This window comes from Gymnogyps californianus, chromosome 4 (assembly GCF_018139145.2).
Source record: "Gymnogyps californianus isolate 813 chromosome 4, ASM1813914v2, whole genome shotgun sequence".
NCBI classification, from domain to species: domain Eukaryota; kingdom Metazoa; phylum Chordata; class Aves; order Accipitriformes; family Cathartidae; genus Gymnogyps; species Gymnogyps californianus.
The window spans coordinates 26,078,367-26,100,083 of record NC_059474.1 but is presented as its reverse complement, the minus strand read 5'-3'; the positions used below and the strand labels follow the sequence as shown (position 1 = coordinate 26,100,083).

The window sequence follows — 21,717 nt, the reverse complement described above, 5'->3', positions numbered from 1 at the left end:
TGGGGATTTTTGATGTTGCATATGACGTTCAATAAACGCCCCCAAAGCCACATCACATGAGCCCAGGAGGTTGCACTCAATGCTGTCAAGTTTGTGAGCGTACCGACTGCCTGCCACTTGTCTCTTTAAACAGAAATGATTTCCTCTATTTTTTGGTATGGTTTACTAATTTGCTTTTGATAGAAAGAATTCATATGTACCTTTTCAATACTATAGAAATGCAACAGCACCTTGAACTATATTGAGAGATTTATGCTCTAATACGATATGCAACAGTAGACTGTTTTGACACTGACTCTTATAAGATATTTGAAAATGCTGCATTCCTAATGATGTTACAAATATCTGTGATGTAAATGAACTATAACCAAGATGGAGCCTAAATAAATAATGTGAAATATAGATGAATATGTACATTATGTTTGGCTCATAAAGCTATATTTAAAAGCCTTGGTTTTTTCCCTTACAATAATACTTCTGAAATACACCGGTCATCTTACTCTGCTAAACCAATAGAGTAAAAAAATAGATAATTGCTATTAATTTTTTTTTGTAAGACTTAATTCTTTAGTTTTAATAAAGAATGTTAACTCCAACATTTGATTCCTGCTCAAGTAAATTTTGATTTTTCTGTAGTTCTAGTGCGACAAATCACTTGAACCTAGTAAAAATAAAGTGTTACACAGTAGCTAACCTCAGTATAAAGATATTGTACTGATACTGGTAACAGTGGGATGCATGGCTCTGCCACTGGGAAATGTACCCCATCCATACCTTTTCACTACACTCTAAAGTATCCTGAAACAAAAATGTTAGAACTTCTAATTTCTGTAAGGATCAGTAATAGAAGAAATGCTGAGGTCACTGGCTGAACCGTTACTTAACCTTGGAAGTGCCTAAAAATTCTGTTACATTCTGGGCATTCCCCAAAACAGACTTTTGAAGTGGTTTGTTTTTTTTTTTTTTTAATTTGAAGTCTTGGCAGCCTGGAGTTTAGGGGAGGAGAGCTGTGCCCTCCACAAGCTCCTGTACATGGAAGAAGAAAGGGGGGACTTCCATCTCTGCCGTTACTGCTCTGAGCCCTGGAGCACTTGAGCAAAGGGCTGGGTTGGGAAGGCACCAGCACCGGCGGCACAATCCTGTCTGTCTGTTCTCCCAAGCGCGCCAACTGCACCGAACGCGCGTGTGCTGGGTCTTCAGGGGAGTCCTGGTGCATGCCCTGCCTTCTCAGGAAGCTGAAGTCTTCCAGAACCACTTTGTGATCTTACTGTCACCCTTAAGTGCCTGCAACTTGTAGGTGGCAACTAAGGACACTCTATGATAGTTAAAGACAAGAAGAATGTTTTTTACTTACTTGGTAACAGCTTAGGGGGAAAAAAAACCCCACAAAAACATCTAGCTTGAATCTACTAGCAAACCAAAGATGTTCAGATGGACTTACTTATTTTTAGAAGGAAAGAAAAGCTTTGCGTTCATTCTCAGACTGCAGAAAACAGCAGACACTCACCGTTGCAACGCAGTATGGGAGATTGTTTTTACAGCCGGGACACAAAAGTTCGCACTCTGGGAGCTGGAATGCACAGTACGGACAGGCTGTTGTTGGCTCTTCTGTCTCTGTTGTGTCTGGACGTCTAGAAGTAAGATATAAATGTGAATAAAAACCTCAAGCGCTTTGAACTTCAACAAAAATGTTTTACAATGCCTTGATATTTAGCAAGTGTTTTTCCTTTGAGTTACTCGCATAGCTTCCAGTTGCTATTTTATATTCTATCAGACAATTCCTTTTAACTAGCACCCAAGCTTCATCGTGATTACGTAAACTCAGAAATAGGTCATTTTCCATCTAATTTGAAACAATGCAACCTTTTTAAAGCTGTAACAGATCATAATACTTTGAAAGCTTTCAAAACTCACGGTCTATATGTATAGAATATAAAGCTGTGGTTTCTCTATTTCAGTGTTTTTCTGTGGCAGGAGTGACCACAAAGAATCGAAGTAACAAGAAATAAAACTGGCATCCTGGTAGGACTATAAAGCTTGTAACTCTGCCTTTCACAGGCTTGTTTTCATCCACGTGTCTGTCAGAAGGACAGTCTCGATCCAGACATCACAGCGCCTGGGTTAAGGGCAGGGGGCTGGGGGAAAGACCTTTTTTCAGATTTCTTATGTGACCTTAATGTTTAATCTTCTATGGAACATTTATAGATGAAGAGCTTAGATTCACTTTTAGCATATTTTCCAATGAAGAGGATACATCCATTCTAATGTTTAGCCTAGTAACCTTGGAGGCCATTAGATGGCTTCCTTAGTTCTCCTGACACTTTGTAGAAAGCAAATTTCTCATTTTATTAGCCGGGCATGTATGTTTCCCTCGCCATAGTCTGCTCCTTTGTCTCCACTTACTAAATCTGAGGTATGGATAAACATGATTGATAGATTAAGAACGAGTCAACATGGCTTTTAGCATTGATGTCATATTTTAGAAGCTTACTGGAATGTTCTAGAAATATTAACAAGCAGGTAATAGGGAAGAACTTTGCATGAATTAAAAAAAATGGTTAAAAGATACTAAACCGAATAGGATAAACAGTTTTCACAGTACACATCTGTGGTAACCTACTGCTGTCCTGCAATGCTCATAACATATAAGTTAAAATAATGTGATGCCACAGCTTGTATGTAATATTCAGACTGATATGGGCCAGAGCCACCTTCAAAGAATTCCAGAAGAACTTTGTGACAAGAAAATACAAGGGTCGGGGGAAGCCAAAGCAAGGCCTGTTGGAAAAAAGTTTCCACGTATAAGATGATGGCCTCCAAACTGCTGTGGCTTAGGAGCAGGATCTTGTGATTATAATACATGCTATGAAAACATCAGCTTGCTTTAAAAACAGTCGAAGCAAATCAAGTAGAGTGGAACACAGAGCCATTCTGCTACTACATAAATCCATGGGTTGCCCACATCTTAAACACAATGTGTAGTTTTGGTCCTGCCTCCTCCAAAAAGGTTGTAGAAGAGTTTCAGAGAAAGGCCATAAGGATCAGTATCCATAAAAGAATAGCTATGTAAGCTGAGACTCTTCAGGTCCTGAAAAGATATGACTGATAGAGGGGAAATTAAAAAAAAAATAGAGGTCTATAAAATCATAAGTGATGCAGAAAAGGCTAGATCTCTCCCAAGAGGAAAACTACGAGGCATCACATTAAACTAGCTAGGGACCAGTCTTGACACAATGGAACTTCTTGTCACAGGAGTCACCCGTCGCTAAAATTTACATGGCTTCAAGCAGAGATATTGGATAAGCTCATGGAGAGCTTAGAGACTTAATAAATACCTAACACACCCATATGGGCTCAGCAAGTCCCTGAGCCTCAAAATGGTTAGAGGCTAGTAGAATAAATAAGAAAAGCATTACATATGCTTGCCCTGCTCTTACATGCTCACCTATGCTTCCTCCTCTGGCAGAAAACATTGGCTAGGATCTATCAAAACAGAACATCAGATAAGGAAGAAAATATCAAGAATTCATCTATTTTATTTGCCCTTCCATTCTTTTTTATCTTAGCCATTCAGTCAGTAGTCTAAATCACAGAAGAGCATACTGCTGATGCTGTAGTAGCTAACAGTTTACATGTACATTCTTAACCAGAGAACAACTAAAGCTGTATGGCTGCACTTACATCTGTATGGACAAGATGGAAAATGTTACTGCTGGTTAGGAAGCATTTTACATGCACGTAGCATTTAAGGTTTATCACATCCAAGGGAACAGAAGAGCCTCTAATTTTCAGAGGAGGGGGGAAATGGTTCTTAGCCTTCCAAATTTGAGACAGTGAAATAATATGAAAACAGGACAAAGCCCGTAGGCTTTACGAGCAAAAATAACATTACAAATAAAGCCTTCATATTGTGTACATTTGAAAGTACAAATTAACACTGCTCACCTGACCATTGCTTCAATTTTCTTTTTGTATTTAAGATCTATTTTATTACGATACTCAGGTCTCATCAACATAGCAGCAAAACTGAAGGCTGAGTTCTTCAATCCTGCTCTATGACACTCGATTACAGTTGAAGTCAAAATTGGCACAATGTCTGTAATAGAATGAAACAATGATGTCAAATATTTATTTACCAATATTAATGTTGAAAGCCTTTGAGCTAATACGGCTAAAAAGGTACTGATGAAAAATGACAGTATTTTTCTTCTTCCTCATGGTACACAGTTGCACAGTTTGTGCAATTCCTGTAACCATATACAAGAAAATCATGGTTTCACCTCTCACTGCCTTGCACTCCTGAAGCTCAGCATGGCAGCAGGAATGTTTTGATTATAACAATTTCTCCCAAATCTGGTCTGCACTGTTTAAAGTCTACATTTTAGTCTACATTTTCCATGAACCCCAAAAGTATTTTCAAAACAAGATCGATTAAAATTTTGCCATAAAGTCACAGAACCAGTCTGTTCATAACATACGATCCTGAGACGTTGTGTGTGGTTCAGGCAGCTCAGTACTGCAGTTACGGCGGGTGAGGACAGATCAAACTGCTGGTGAGGAACCCATCCTGGAGGCCATGTACCAAAGAGCCATCCTGTGGAGGATGGCAGAGCACACCGTGTATTTACACTTTGTCATGTGCCCTACAGGATCACAGGAGGAGAATGTACCTTCTAATGCAATGATTAATGAATTGTCCTGTAGAGCACAGCATGCTCTTCTATGCTGTCAGCACTTACGTGATGGGAACTTGCTGATGTTGTTGGCTACACGTATAAGCATACGTGCTCCCTTCATGTGATCGCCACGTCTCACGTGAGTCTGGAATACAACAATCATATCGAATTAACTGCAGCCTTTAGAGAGTAATTCCTGCAGCCTGCTCTTGGCGTTCATCCTTCTGGGAGCTGCACGCCCACAGCTCTTTCCCAAAACTGAGCAGAGGTGTGTCATGCACTAGAGAAAGGACCAGAGACTTCATAGTGGCTCCTTCCCAGAACAGTCTGTCTGGCCTTCAGCCCCCTATTTGCCTGCTCTTGCCTCACTGCTGGTAGAGAGGGAGGCCAGAAGCTGGCTGTAGGCTGAATGGATATCCTGATGGGCCATAGGTTAACTACTAGAAATCATCTGAGCCCCCCTGCTTAATTTCATTTACAGAAAAGCAGTGATCTGCTGATGGATAATAATAATAATAATAATAAAAAATAAATAATAATTGTACTAGTAGCATAACATTTGTAAGTATGAATCCAAAAGAAATACAGGAAGCCATATGTAGGTTTTTAATTATTCAGTATTTAAAAAAAGAATATGCTAATCAAAGAGGCAGAAACAACCATGGATTGTCCTCCTGAAGCTTGCTGTTAGCATGCACTTGGATTCTGTGATACAACCTACATGACAATGTAATTTATGTATACAGAGCATCCATATGTACAGTTCAATAAATCAGAGACTGTGCAACTTACGTATAAATTCAGTTTCTTAATTCTTTACCTTCACTAGAATATAGCTGTGTAGAATCATAAGGTTTGTAGCCATCTCAGAAGGAATTTTAATCTTCTGGGTCTTTAACTCTGAATACATACTGAAAAGAACATCATGTGCATTTCGGTAGTTTCCTTAAAAACAAACAACAATGAACAGTAAATTTAATTTTCGTAACAGTTGCTTTACTAATGACATATGGAAACTGAATAGGAAGCTATGTTGATTCTTAGAGCAAAACCTTTGCATGACAATTTCTTTGGAAAGTCACAAGCAGTTGCTTGTCACAGTATTCTAAACAATATCAGCCAGGGAGTTAAATAAGAAAAAAAATTACACTTGGAGAAGTCATCTAAACAGTAGCAAAATATGTATGTGGATGACAATTTCATATAATGAAACTTTAAAAATGGAAGATGCTGTATCCAATACATTGCTTCCACAATAAAAGGAGAAAAGGTATTTTTAGAACATTTAGAGATACTACTTCTTTTTGTTCTTCAATGTCAGATATTCAAAAGCTGTTGTTTAAATGTTAATTTAACATACTTTTACTTTATCATTTGCTTTGGCAAATCCTTGCCTCTGCAACCAAACCAACCCAAAACCTGTCAGAGAAATAATTAAAATTTGAATGTTAATTCACTAGATTATACTGCTTCAAGGTTACTATCAGGATTGTCCAGAAACCACAGGATTTCATTAAATCATCAACGTAGCTGAACCAGTGTTTAGTATGGTTAGTCTACTCTTAGCTAGTTGTTTGTTCTTGCTTTGGTTTGGGTTTTTAGGGTGGGTTTTTTTGCATTAGAGTATACTCTTTGCAGTTGGAGGCATTTACAGGAAATTTCAGATTCAGTTATTTCAGCAAACTTTTTTCTTTTCTCTCTCTAGATTTCTCTATCAGCAAGCTTTTTCGCTCTAAAGAGCAATTTGTTATGTGTTGTTATACACTACAATTGAATCAACCTGTGGAATTTGTGTGAGGCAGCTAAATATCACTCCAGTATTAGTTGCTGGAAAACAACATTAATTTTTCATGCTGTGTTACTGACTCTCAGTATAATACGATCAGTCTTAAAATCATGTGATTACATAAGAACAACTGAAAGGAAAACTGCACATAAAATGGCATACCCAAAGGAAAATATCAAACAGTATGACTTAAATATTATTTTTTAAATGGATTTTTAAGGAAAGAACAAACTATATTGGTGCAAACTTCAGAATCAACCTCACTGAAATCTCCTGAAGGAAAAGGGGGACAATCTAAAACTGTGCCCCTGCAGAGGAAACAGTTACTGCAAGATTGGTGATTTTAATGAGAAAAATATTGTGCTTATTATTACACTGTGGCAGAACACATCTATACTATTAGGGAATAAGAAATACAGTATGGGATACTGCATTTTAGATATAAGTTTTCAGATTCAGAGAAGCTGAAGCTAAAAAAATTTAAAGCCTTGAGCCTTTACATTTCCTGCTTACATAATCAGCACAAATGCATTATTCACTGCTATGATGAATTGGGAGATCATGCTTGCCAAGGGTTTAAGAGATTTTCCACTCCTTAGCCCAATGCTGAGGAGCAGTCCATGAATGTTAATTTGCCTGGACTGTTCCTGAGGCTGCTATTTTTCCTTTATAGATATTTTTCTTAACTTACTTGAAATGAAAAGCAAGCAGTGTTATGGTAGGGCTGTTACCATGGCTACAGAGGATAGTGAATAATGGAGGTGATAGCTATTTTGCTTCTAGTCCTGTCTCTTCTTATTACTTCTTTCTGTTTCTAACTTCAGCTACCTATTACAGGGGCTTAAGCAAGCAGGTGTCTGATCCTTCAACAGAAATCATCTCCTGTGCACATCTCCCACTGAAAAAAATCATGTGCAAAGACTAAAGGATCAGTATCCAAGTCGGAAACTGCATGTAGAAACTGCAGTTCTAAGATCTGTGATATACAGAAAAGTAAAGTTGCAGGCAACCTTAATCACTATGTTTACTTGAATGTAATGAGGAATGCAGATATTTTCCACAATTTTCTTTTCTTCCAATATTTAATATACAGGCATGAGCCCAACCTTTTCACAAAGGCTACTTCAAATTCAAAATTAAACTTGAATATAATTAAAAGCACTGATACATGTCTTTTCTAAGTATAATCCTATATTAATAACTACCCTAAGTACCGCAAGGAGGTAGTGTCAGAGATGCTGTCACATCAGAGAAAACAGACTTACCTGAACACTGCTCCTCCCTGGCAATTATTATAGCAGTTCTGGCAGCTTCTCTGTATTGCTTTAGTGCCATGTATAAGCGGAATAGGTACTTGGCATCCTTAATTAAATCATACAAAAGCAATTAATACTAACTGAATACATACTGCTGTATTCCCTTTCTTTACTTGCTCATCCCACCACCACATTCTTTAAAGAAAGCAGACAAGCTGACTTGTTTCATGAAGAGCTCTTTGTATCAACACGCTTTAGCTATGCTACGTTCACCTGCGAGTTTTGGCCGCTAGAACAGTCAGGTAAACACCCACGTTGAGGACCCTGACTGAGCCGTGGCAGTTAGCTGCCAAGCCCTGTCAATATGGACGCAGAAAGCCACAGACCGTTAGGCACATAGAGAGTTGTACAGGTGGAAACCCAACGACTTCAGACCTGTAGGCATTTATGGTGTCAGAAAAGAACCAAAGGACTCCTTTTAGAAATCGAAATCTTGCTAAAAATGTTTAAATTGTGTTACGGATCTAGATGCAAACATTGCTTAGTGTGGATAAGGATGACAAAATCTGGCCATTAAAGAGTGTATTGTTCTGGGACCAGATGGCAGACATCCAAGCTGAAAAATTGAAAATTAAGGGGACAATCAGCTAACAAAATGCATAAAGTTTATAATTTGCTATACTATATACTTTTGATATATTACATGATTCAAGAATGGCAAATGTAGCAAAGGGTTCACCCAAGAACTGGCAATCCAACAGCAGGCAAATTAGTGAAATAATTTAAAAACAAAACTTTAAAAAACCAAGATGGCAGTATTGAAGAAAACAAACATGAGTTCTATTTTTGTAAAGTGTACTCAAATTTCTATCAGACTAGTTAAAAAAAAAAAAATCAACAAGAGAAAACAGAATTGGTCTTTCATAAGGATTTTGAGAAAATCCTCAAAAGAGGTCATTCCTAAAAATACAGCTAAAATACAAAATAAAATAAACTTGCTTATGATGAAAAGGAACTATTAACTGAAAAAAAAAACCCTGGGCTAGTGTCACTATTTTATATCTTTAGCAGTGATTTCTAAAATGCGATCAATAAAAAGCAAAGTTTGTGCATGATAACCTTTTAACTAGTAAATCAAGATTAAATTAAGCTGAAATATTGTATATAATGGTATGATTCCAACTTAAATATACAAATCAGAAAAAAAAAAAGACACTGGTAGCTTTATAGACAGCTTAGCAAAAAAACCAAACCAACTAATTCTGCAATATTAGTAGTAAAACGAAACACTTACAATGTGTATTCTATGTTAAGATGGTATAAAAACGTCTTTTAAAAGGATTGTATTAATCAATGTTGTGCTGTTCTCTGGAATACTGTGTGGGTTTTGTATATAAGTCTCAAACACATAGCGAAAAAAGCAGAAATTCAAAGGAACAGAAATATGAAAGATATAAAGACATTTCCTTATAAAGAAGATGACTGCAAAGATTAACTCCCTACTTGAGGCAAGGAAAAAAATGACGAAAAATCACAGAAATAAAAGAAAGAGAGAAAGACTGGCATACAGAAAGAAAAAAGGCAAGTCAAATTCTTCTTTTTAACTTGCAATATAAGGAAAAACATTAAGTGACCAACATTAATTACTTTTAAACTAATGATGGAGAATAATTTTAAGTAACACATGATCAAAAGGTTGAACATCTTAAGAACCATAATTTAACGATAATGAAATAGTTATCAGGATAATAAAGTAACCACAACTACTTATATTAGTGGATATTATTTATCCACTGTAAACTACCTTAAAAAGTAAAATTGCTATTCCCTGAGTGGGGTAAAACAAAAATTATCATGAATGGTAGGTTTTGATGTAATTCTTCCCAACTTCTGACACCCCCTAATGACCACAGATGGCCGTTCCACTGATGATAGCAGAAGGCTGCACTTCTTCCCCATCCAGGCTGCTTCTCCCTTTTCTCCTGCCGCAGCAGAAGGATCCTGTCCCAGCACAGACCAGTGGTCTTATATGGTATTTGCCATGTCCTTGATTATATTTTACTTAAATTATATATTTAAATGACTTACATGGCAGCCATATGTAGAAAAAAATATAAAAGTAGAAGGCATTTAAGAAAAATTAGTCTCATGTTTTACTTTCATATTCTTACCTTTAAAGTCAGCCATTTTAAAAGCAAAAAATGCAGGAAGGAATTTTCAATTGACAACACATTTCCTAAGGTCTTTGGAAAAATTTATTATTGCAGTCTAACTGATCTTAATATTAGATAGCCGTGATTTCAATTTAGTTTTGCTTTTTAAAACACATGTACTTAGAAAATACGCACACAGAAAACAGCAGAACCTTGCTAGTTAACGCTCCCTGAAAAATTACAAAAGAACACACATGACAAATTAAGAATCTTTGCATGTTAAAGTTAACAAATAACAATAGTTGACACAATAACACATTTAAGAAATAGTTTATAATTAGTCAGACAATAGTGTAGCAAAATTTTGGTAAGCATAGTAATTTTGATAACATGGTACTTCATTAAAATGCCACATAATTGTTGACTGCGAAAGATTTAAAGCAATCAGGTTGCTGTGAGCGATGACCTGGTTTGAAGATCAATGCTTGAAAGGATTAGCAAGTTTCTGCTGCCTGGCTATTTTAAGTTCACTCTTACTTTCAGCTTTACAAAAATACCACCACATAAAAGCTGCTATTCTCTAAAAACAACCCCATTTGCTTGATAATTTCAAAAACACTGTCTCCATAGCATAATAAGGATAAAGATGAATTGTTTTTTAAGCAGATTTATAAAACAAGTATGTATGATTTGATAAAGTAAAATTTTGTTACTCACTGAGAGAGACTATGGCAGATTGGATTAAAGCATTCAGAAGAACAAGAGAGAGCTTTTAAACAAGGAAAAGAAAGCTCTACATCGGAGTTCAAGACAATGTTAAATATGGCAATTACGACATTCACAAAATTCCTAAGTATTTTCTAAAATCTTTAGAACCTCTTCACTATGGAGATCATACTGTAGCTCACTTCCCTTATCCAGTCCTATGTACTTCTTTCAACCAGATGGCTAGGCTGCTACTCTTAGAAAAGAGACTGGATGCTACAGTTTCTGTCCACCCAACTTTCAGCATAAATATGAAATTACTTTTGCTTACACTGATGCTGCACAGATTTTTCATCTAATGCCTCCAACAGCTTCATTCTCTTCAGGTCTCTTGCAGCTGAATTTCATTTGTTTCACTATGTTTTGCTTCTCTCATAATTTTATTAATGTTCACATTTCAAATTACAGGTAAATAATAAGAGGTAAATAATAACGAGATAGAGGGGGTTTGGGTTTTGTTCTTTTTTTTAATTAGTTTTATAAAAGCAAAGTTGGCTGGTCATCAACTGTCCAGTGTCTCTAAAAGTCTAAAATATCAAACCCTTAATCCCTAGGCACCATACAAAGAGGAAAGAGCCAGAATTTCTAATTTCCCAACAGAATCATAAACCACAGCTGTAATATTAGGGGTGAAATAAACTTACTGCACCAAGACCATGTCATCTCCATCGTTACCATACCTTACTCCCCTCAGTATGGCAGAACTTACTCTTCCATACCCATCATTTTGCACCTGACTCTATTTACTGTGAGTTTGTATGAGACCTTAAATTCCTTGCCTAAGGAATTAATTGCAGACCGCAATGTCCGCACCTGAGGTCTGGCTTTCACAGTAGAAAAACGTGGGTGCAGCGCCACTTAGCTCACATTCAAGCTCTGCTGTAACAGGCAGTAAAACTTGAAGTGGCTCAGCCACTTAGTTCCATGAACATAAGCCCAAACGTGATTGAATATACCATAAGCTCTATGGACATCAAAGCCAAAAATGGGCTGTGAAGCCTGTTTTTCTATAGCTCGAACTCAGAGAAAGCAGATAGCCCATCAGCAGTCACTCTGCAAAAGAGCTGTTTGTCATCTTAACCTCAAATACAGCTGTTCTGATGTCTAATATCGTATTTACAGTGGACATTTTTAATCTGTCCTGGGGGGGAAAAAAATCATACCAACAGAATATGGTAAAAATCTACTTCTTGTATTGTATATATAGCACAGATCTAATCTATATTCCGCTTAGTTTGTGAACGATCCTCTTTTATTACCAAACCTATGGCATTGGCAACTAATACACAAAAATCTGTCAGCAACTATCTTCCAAATCCCAAATCCATATATACAAGAGAAAAAAGGATGAAATTGTCTACCAGTCTGCCAAAAGCCTTTTATTACACCCAGTGAATGGTTTGCTTTTAACAAAGGAGCAGGAAACCTGGAAGAAAGGGTAATGGTCCTTTCTAAATTTTATTAATTGATCACATGACATTAAGAGAAGCCTCATAGCACAGAGCACCTCTTATCTCACAAAGCACCTCCTAAATAGTATAAAAGAAAAAAATGTAAGGCTCTAAGGATCCAAAGATTTTCTATGACAGTGATGAGTGAAAACATAAAAATCAGTGTCCACAGTATTTTATTCTCCTATTGTTAACCAAACTTTGTTAGGAAGGTCTGTCACCAAAAATCTTTAAATACGCTTCCTCTTTTTTAAAATTTTCTATCTTAAATTAAATATGTAATTTTATTCTCCCACACAGAACAGAAACTGTGTTTTAGTTTATAGAACTACAGCCTATATCCACAGATGAAACTGACTATGAATAATCAATTCAAACTTTAAACTAAATACTTCTACATAATAAGAAATCCAAAAAGAAAGATTTTTTTTTTTTTTTTAAATAAGGTTCAGCTGCCACATGGGCATCCACATGAAGCTGTTACATTTTCAAGTGATCTCAGTGGCAAATTTTTGAGTTGCTTTCAGCTAAGCTCATTTTGAAAACATGGTCACTAATCACTTCAGAAATCAACAGGGAGCTGGTGACTTTGAAAATCTGTCCACAACTTTTTATGTCTTGTGTTGATGTGTGAAAACAGGAACTAATGTAGCCTGATCACCTTTGGGTTTTTGTCCTCATCTCCTATTTACTACCTTACTTTCTCCCACTGTAACAGTTAGACCAACTGTTAGACCAACTGCAAGAAGAGATCAGTGCTGTAAGCTAGTCTTGAGACACACACATGCTGACTGTCCATCTGGGAAGGGCAACAGCCAGCTGGCTAACTGGCATGAACAAACAGCTAAGTTTTGTCTCTCTCCCTCAGTATGAACGTTAATTTGAATCTCCTCTGTCCAAATACCTGCTTTCATAAAGCTTGGGGAAAGATGATTATATCTAAGATAGTTACTTCCTTTCTTATCTTTCTGAAACTGAAGTTACTGGGTGAATGACTCATAGAGTGATCGTAAGTCTTGCTCCTTAATGAAACCAAGCTAAACCACAACCTGTCTACCAAAAATTTTAGGACAAAATAAGCTCAAAAGATCTTGTAGCACAGCAACGTGACACAATAGCAGTGTTAAAAATACAATACCTTGGGCATGCCATCACTCTCTCCCATAAGATAGTCTATCAGCTGATTTGTTAGGGCTTCATCTTTTGCCCGTCCCACCTATTAAATAAAGACAGAAGAAATTATGATATGAAAGAGAAAGGAAAAATACTTACTCATAAGGAGGCTTTCCATAAAAACACTGAAACTAGATAGATTTAAAACATGATTTTTTTAGTTCAGTGTGTTCAAACCAGATGATTATTTGGTTCATCAGCCTTGACGTGCAGTAGTTCATATTTATTTTCTAATGTGTTACGTCAGGGGATTATAGCTAAATAGGTCTCTACCAGCATGAACTGTTCCTCTGCTTCAGTGTTGGGAAGGCGTCTGAATCTAGGGACCATGAGCTGAAGCCTGCTGTCACAAAGCTATGTCTATCAACCCAGCACAATTTGTGTCTCAGAGGAATATTCAGTGCTCATCACTAGAATATAGCCAGCACTATCTGGCCAGTTGAAGAGACAGTCTCAAAAATACAGCTGAGATGTTGAGATTCCACAAGGATACATGTGGTACAACTGCAGCAATAGTCTTTGGGCTGTTTCATAGCCTTTGGTTTATTCATTTGGGCAGAAACATCTGGATGCAGAGGAAAGCATCAGACACCTCAAACTTCAGTCTTACAAGCCCCGCCAACAGCTCTGTGAGATGGAAGGCCTCAAGAGCGGCTGTGCTAGCTCTAAGCAGAGTCAGGTCTACTGTTTAGGAGTCTGAAAAAGCTCTAGTGATACCTAACAAGATTTTCAAAGCTGTGGGTTCTTCAAGGGAAGAGAGGCAGTCTGAGCATGGTTTGAACGACAGAAAGTGAAAGTTGCAGTGGATGTTTAGATGGAAGCTGGCAATGGGCCTGCTTAGGCAGGTTTCTAGCATATATTGTCTAGAAAGGAATCTCAAGAAACAGAGTAGGTTCACATGTACTGAGGTGCAGCATGAGCTGGAGACCTGATGACTACAGAATTTTGAAGATCGTGAGCAAAATAACTAAGCAAAGATTGCTCCATCCCAAATTTCTTCTTTTTTAGGGATGGAAAAGAGATTTTTAGAGATAATAAGGATGAAAACCAAAAGGTGTTAGTAAGACTGATGCTGCAACTGATCTTCCGTCTAACAGTGGAAGCTGAGAGCAGTGAGCAGTGGATATTGTCTACCTTGACTTCAGAAAGGCTTTTGACACTGTCTCCCATAACATCCTCATACAGAAGCTGATGAAGTATGGGCTGGATGAGCAGACTGTGAGGTGGACTGAAAACTGGCTGAATGGTCAGGCCCAGAGGGTTGTGATCAATAATATAAAGTCTATTTGAAGGCCAGTAACTAGCAGTGTACCCCAGGGGTCAATACTGGGTCCAATCTGATCTGGATGACGGGGCAGAGCGCACCCTTAGCAAGCTTGCTGATGATAAAAAACTGGGTGGAGTGGCTGATACACCAGAGGGCTGTGCTACCATCTGAAGGGTCCTTCGATGAGGCTGGAGAAATAGGCTGACAGGAACCTCATGAAGTCCAGCAAAGGGAAATGCAAAATCCTGCACCTGGGGAGGAACCACCCCAGGCGCCAGTACATGCTGGGGGCCACCCAGCTGGAAAGCAGCTTTGCAGAAAAGGACCTGGGGTCATCAAGTTGAACATGAGTCACCAATCTGCCCTTGCAGCAAAGAAGGCTAATGGTATCCTGGGCTGCATCAGGAGGAGTGCTGCCAGCAAGTCGAGGCAGGTGATCCTTCCCCTCTAGGCAGCACTGGTGAGGCCACATCTGGAGTGCTGTGTTGAGTTCTGGGCTCCTCAGTACAAGAGAGATATGGACGTACTGGACAGAGTCCAGCAAAGGGCTACTAAGATGATGAAGGGCCTGGAGCATCTCTCATATGAGTGAAGTCTGAGCGAGCTGGGACTGTTGAGGCTGGAGAAGAGAAGGCTCGGGGGGATCTTGTTAATTACATAAATACTTGAAGGGAGGGCGCTCAGAGGAAGGAGCCAGGCTCTCTTTAGTGGTGCCCAGTGACAGGACCAGAGGCAATGGGCATACTGAAACACAGGAGGTTCCATCTGAACATCATGAAACACTTCTTCACTGTGAGGGTGACCAACCCTGGCACAGGTTGCCCAGGGAGGTTGTGGAGTCTCCCTCCTTGGAGATATCCAAAAGCTGTCTGGACATGGTTCTGGGCAACCAGCTCTAGGTGGCTCTCCTTGAGTAGGGGGGTTGGATGAGATGACCTTCAGAGGTTCCTTCCAATCTCAACTATTCTGTGATTCTGTGACAGAGAGCGAGAATGGAGGCATATTGACCTCTCCAACCGTAGTGTGCAGACTGGAAAAATCAGCAAAACTGAAAAATAGTATATGGATATTGCTAAAAAAGAAAATTCCAAACTCAGGTGTCTCTGACACACAACCACAAAAATCTGAATGAATTCATAAACCCTCCTTTGAAGACTGAAAACACGTTTTCCCCTGGTGTCAGTAGTAACTTACTCTACTTTTTTAATGTTTAGATATCACCTTTACTGATACAGTTTTCCTTATATTTGCAATCTGTCAAAACACACTCACTGATGCTAGAAAATGTCACAATACTGAAGGTAAACTTCTTGAAAAGATGAAGAATTTTTTGTTTTATCAAAGTTGCTTACTGTTTCAATTGCCATTTCTATAGCCAAGTTATCTTCTGTGCTTGGACATTTCATAAAGTGCTTTAATGCCTAAAATCATACAGAAGAAAAGTTAAAACTGAGACACATGAAATTAACATTTTCCTAATTTTTATCAAGTTATTTCTCTCTGCATTTTGACAGACAAGTGGCACACCGAATGCTTATCTTCACTGTATTTTACAGCCGTAAGGATAACCACATACACTATATACAGGTAGCAGCTGCTCTTACAGATACTCCTGCAAGAAAGAAGAGTTGAGTCTTTGCCAAATTCTAGTGTATACCTTCATCTAACTGTGAAAGATGTTCACAGCAATATGGTGAGAAGAAATTAATGTTTAATGTGCCATTGGACCCCCCCTATGCCCCAGTTGAAGGAGCGGTCACCTACAATGGCTGTAATTTTCAAAAATCAGTAATTTTGGGGGGGTATGTCTTCAGTATGCAAAACTCAAACATTTAGTAAGTGTCACTTCACTGATTTGTAACTGATCAAAAGGAAGTGTGTCAATTGACATACTTCAATAAACATATTTCCTTTTTAAAAAAAAAGCTTTAAGTTAGGTCATGCTACAGTATTATATGAATTAATTAGTCAGCAACCAAGTCTTCACTGGTCAAGCTAATAAAATATAAATAAATTCTACTTCTGTGTTCATGACATTTAGAGATTCATTGAGAACAGTATATCATTGATCCACCTGGAGTCTCTACTGCTATGAAAAATTAATGTGCATGGCAGCGTATAATTCACAGAATACAATGTAGATAATTGTAAATATAAATAGTTTACTTACGTTTTTTACACTTTTAAAAAATATCGGTATGTCATCAGTTAAGGCAGCTAAAGTCTACTATGAACTTCCCTGATTTTGAAGTACTGTATTTTGAACAGTTTCTATGAACGTTTAACTATCACTGTCTTATGTTTTAAGTACTGACCCGTCCATATTGACCACACAGCAAGAAAAATTTTCCCGCCTGAAAATGTTTCTTTTCTCCTTCAAAATATAGTGCAATGCTCTGATAATCTTCATTGGTAGTACTTTCAGAACCTGTAACAGATAGATAGCAATGATAGCACAGTATTCTTATTAAGTAAGATAAAGACCCTACTGAAGGAACAAATTCCTATTCTATGGGTTTTTTTCTACTGACATTCAAAAAAAACCAAAGCCAGCTACACTCAAATTACATCTTATACATTTTTTTCCTATTTCATCAGACTAAATGTCAGACATTAGGAGATAATAAATGGAGTGAAATAATTGTTTCCATAGGTTTTACACCATAATGGGATTTCTGTTTTTTTAACAGACATAAAATGGCATAACTACAACCTACTAATGAATTTTTCCATTATGTCTTGGCAACAATAAAACAGAGCAAGTGATTATGAAATTATCACCTGAATTATTTTCACAGTTTAAGAATATGCAAGTATATCTGTATTATACAGAGCAAGACTATCAGGACCAATGTATCCATGTGGTAGCAGGGAATACTACTTAGTCTTCTAACCAAGACTGCATTTTATTGTACACATCTAAACCAAAGACAGCCACTACTCCAAAGTTAGTTTTAAACCCTTTTCCCACCCACTTAGATTACAATTTGAGATATCCTATTTTGGATAGGACAGAAGGAAGAAAGCATAAGGAACAGTAGAACAACAGTGGCCACCTTGACAAGCAGCTGCAACAGTACATCACCAAGCTAGCTGTTGCCAAGTTATCATAACCTTCATAACAAGAATACTTTTTTTTAAAGGAAGAGATTAATTGAAAATATGAGATAATTTGGTAGATATGTATGTGGAACTGTTTCCACAAAGACTGGTGCCTGACACAGGTGAAAAATATAAAATTTATTGCAAATTGACAAGCTGGCCACTGACTGACTTGATGGCCTGAGGTAAAAGTAAGTCAGCTTCTTGGGAAGGTCTCCTTTTTGTCTCTCACTGAGACAAGAGGAGGCCATGAAGGGTTGTAAAGGGAAAAAAAGGAAAGACGAGTAACATATACGTGTAAGAAAAGAGCTGGAACCATGAAAAAAAGAAAAGGGGATAAAAATCAAGACCTGTACCAGTAAAATTCTCAGTTTTGGAAAAGCAGTACTACATATATCAAGGTCAAAGAAAGGGATTCCTCAACAGACACAAGAAAATAGTCTAGACAAATGCTTTATCTCTACGGATAAACAGAAAAAGCTCTAGCACAAGCAAGATTTGAAAACACCTAAACTGAAGACCAAGGGAAATACCTAAGCTGAAAGCAAAGCCTAGCTTGTAGGCCTGAATTAGACACAGATTGCCAAATCTGTCCATGGTGACTCGAAATGGAAAAGGCTGGGAAACAAAACTTCACACCCTTTGTCTTATGATTTCAAATTGGTCTAAACCAATTAAAAGAACAGCAAAACATATTGCAAGCAAACTATTGATCTGGAATACTCACTGATGATATCAGCATAAATCTCCATCTTGTTGTGCTGCTGAGCTAATGTGAAAGCTTCATTATTGCACTTCGACATGACCAGGAACTGGATGGCAGAACCATAGTCACCAAGCTGCAGAAAGAATCTAATCAGAATGAACAAATTAATACCTTAGTACTAATTAGCATAATGAATACACCAAATGTTTTAGGAATATGGTATATTTTGTGGCATACAAATATGATACATTTTCAATTTCTTTTACATCTTGAATATTTTAAATAGGTTACTAAAATTAACTTAGTATAAATAATACAGTATGGCAACTTTTATTATTGTCTAAACTTATTACTTCAGGTTAATATAATTTTAATCAGAAAATTAAAAAAAAGAAAAAAAATCAGTACCTGCTTAGCTGCCCAAATTTTAGAGAACTCAAATCAATAAACTGAAATATATAGTCACTGGCCAAGTACCAATAACCACAGTCTGATACGTTAGCAAGCCTCACCAACTTCCAATAGGTATGGCCTCTTTCACCCTTTTTTTTTTTAACCTGCGTAATATGATTGTTACCTGGCCACCATCTTTGCTCCATCAAGAGACTGTGTTTCCCTCACAATATTAACAGCCTTTTCAGGATTATTAAGGTGATCCAAATATAGTCGAATTACACTGTCCCATTGTTTTGCATGCTCATAAGCTATCACAGCTTCCTTGTACCTGCAAAATAATGGTTCCACATCAGTTTTTCTAACTTTTATGTAACTCTTTACAATACGGTGTGAAAGAAACATATAGTATTTTATTTTTGAGAGGTTACTCTGTGACACCTTCCTTTCAGTTTGCATGTAATAGCCTTGTTCTGCATTTACTATGTTTTTTTGTCTCTATTTCATTTTCTCTTGGGAGAATGAAAGGCAGAGACAACAGAAAAATGTCTGCCACCATACTATTTTTGACCTACTCTGCCAGTATCCCTTTTGGTATATCTTAAAAGCGGTTCATCTGTTCCATCAGCAAACATCATCTGTTCCATCAGTTCCATAAGAAATAACTTGGGAGTGAGAAAACAATAAAAAACAAGCAGATGATAACTAGTTGTACAATTTTAAAAATGAGACTTCTTTTCTGTTCTGTAAACAAGATCAAGAAATTTCTCACACCATGCAATTGACACAAATAGCATTTTCTAGTCTCATCAATGGAAACATTTAGCTTTGGTGCTGTTTCGTATTATAAAGTAGCATTATTCTGAAGCACATTTACTTACAGGTAAGGACTAGTAGAAACTACATTCTGTGATTAAATATAACCTATTTTGGGCTTTCATTTCAGCCAATAATTTCACATTATTCAATATTTTGCAAGTGCAGCCATTAAGATGTAACAGTAATTTGGTTCTAGAATGAAAAATTTTCTTTCATGATTATTCCCCCTTGAATGACCTTTAAATATCACAGCTAAGGATCTGTTAGAAACCAACTGAACTTCAGTACTCTACTAAGTGGAATACTGCATTGGGTGCAGTACTTTAAAACCTTTGATGATTTTTGTTAAAAAGATATTAATGCTTAGACAGGAAAACAATCAATTAGAAACACATCTTTCATACTAGTGGAAGGTCCTTAGATTATGTTTAAAATCTTTACACAACACCTTAAGTTTACATATTTCAGAATCCATTTTCACAAGGCTATTTTATGCAAAATTTAAAGTCTGTCTTTTAATTTATTTTACAAAAAGAGTAATGTATAATAAGAATAACAACAACAACAATAATAATAATAACATGTTTTACAAAAAAAGATAAGCATTCAAACGTACCTCCCATCTGCTTCTTTGGCCTTTGCATATTGGAGGTGAATCTTTGGAGATGAAACATGAGGAAGAAGTTCACCAACCTTTGCCCTAGAAAGACAAGATAATAGTTATTTAATAAATATATCTGGTTTCAAATTTTCTCCAGTAAAATAGGCATATTTATATCAACACTGAAAAGGAGGCTAAAAAAGAAGTAATTGAACATAATGTATAAGCTTTGAAGGCACTTTAATCTTTTCAAAAAGCTGTACTTTATAGATGTAAGAACCGGAATTTATAGACTGCTTCATGAACATACAGGCTTAAAGAAGGACAGTATCTTCTCTTTTTTAAGTTTGAGATGTACGAGCATAAGAAGTGTCAGACCAGCAATTTTTACCTCTGATATTCTCTAATTAATCTACAGAAGCAGCACAGTATTAAAACTGTAACCTGAAAGAATGTGCAAAAGAGTACAAAAGACCACCAGTACAGGTGCAGTTGTGATTACTCCCGTGATCGTGTGCTTAAGGCCATAGGTTGTACAGAGGACTAGGCAATTAGAACCTGATTCTGAGCGACAACATCCATAACAGCAGTGTGGAGGAACACAGAATTGTGTCAGTCCTTCCATAAATCTAGCTTCAGGAGTTGTACACAGTGATATGATCTATAAAAGCCAGCAAACTATGCAGTGGGCCTTTCAAGACAAAGGATATGAGAGACTGAAGAAAGGCTGAGTTTAAATCTCACCTCTCTGCCTAAAAGACAGAGCACTCCCCAAACTGAACCTCCTTCTGCTAGAGTAAACAAAGCCTGTACCTCCGACTTTCCAAATCAAGGCTATCATTATATGCAAGCTACCCTACTTAATGAAGTGTTCTCTCGGTTCGTTCTGATGCCACTGACACTTCTATGATGGAATAAAATTTTCCTTAGTAAATGAACATAATATTCCAACCTAATTTTTAGAGCAATCGTACGAAAGAGGAGGGGTCTTTCTGATCTCTGGTCCAATCAATTCTTAATATTAGAAGTCCATAAAATGTAATTAGGCAAGAATTAAGCCCTTAAATCTCTCAGTAAACTGTACTTTTCCACTGGAAACTTGACAATAATCAAATTCACTTAAAAAAAGTTAAAAATGTATTAACATAATGCCAGCAATTTTGACTACTCATGATACAGACTCCACCTGGACCAGCAACTTAGAATCATTTCCAACTGTCTGAATATTCAGTCTCAGCTATGTATTTTATAACTGAAGAAATTTAATGAACTAAAGAGTAACTACACGAATAAAATTACTAAATTCAGTGCGCACGTGTGCACATGCACACACACACAAAGGACTCGAAACTGCAGGTAACTTTAAACATAACACGAAAGAAAAAAGGAAGACTATCTCCCATTTACAGTAAGACTATATTTAAAACAACATAAGCTTCTGAGAGAACACTGTCCTTGTTTAAGCTTGGGGGAGGGAACAATAAAATCAATGAAACAGAATTGATGAGACATTTGTGCTATTCAGAAAATCATTCTTTTCCAAAGAGCACCACAGCAAGCCTTCTGAAA

The 21,717-nt window shown here is 37.1% G+C and overlaps 1 protein-coding gene across 3 annotated transcripts in view; it reads right to left on the bottom strand.

Moving 5' to 3' along the window:
• The window catches only part of WDR19 (WD repeat domain 19), a 54,777-nt gene that overhangs the window by 2,439 nt on the left and 30,621 nt on the right, over nt 1-21,717 (bottom strand). For all 3 annotated transcript variants that reach the window (XM_050896513.1, XM_050896512.1, XM_050896511.1), the window contains exons 23-33: nt 20,164-20,247; nt 18,913-19,059; nt 18,357-18,481; nt 16,843-16,955; nt 15,880-15,948; nt 13,226-13,303; nt 7,728-7,824; nt 5,497-5,621; nt 4,740-4,821; nt 3,946-4,096; nt 1,508-1,631 (exon numbers count right to left, since the gene is read on the bottom strand). In XM_050896513.1, coding sequence (XP_050752470.1) covers nt 1,508-1,631; nt 3,946-4,096; nt 4,740-4,821; nt 5,497-5,621; nt 7,728-7,824; nt 13,226-13,303; nt 15,880-15,948; nt 16,843-16,955; nt 18,357-18,481; nt 18,913-19,059; nt 20,164-20,247 — 1,195 coding nt within the window. The remainder of the gene's footprint in view (nt 1-1,507; nt 1,632-3,945; nt 4,097-4,739; nt 4,822-5,496; nt 5,622-7,727; nt 7,825-13,225; nt 13,304-15,879; nt 15,949-16,842; nt 16,956-18,356; nt 18,482-18,912; nt 19,060-20,163; nt 20,248-21,717) is intronic.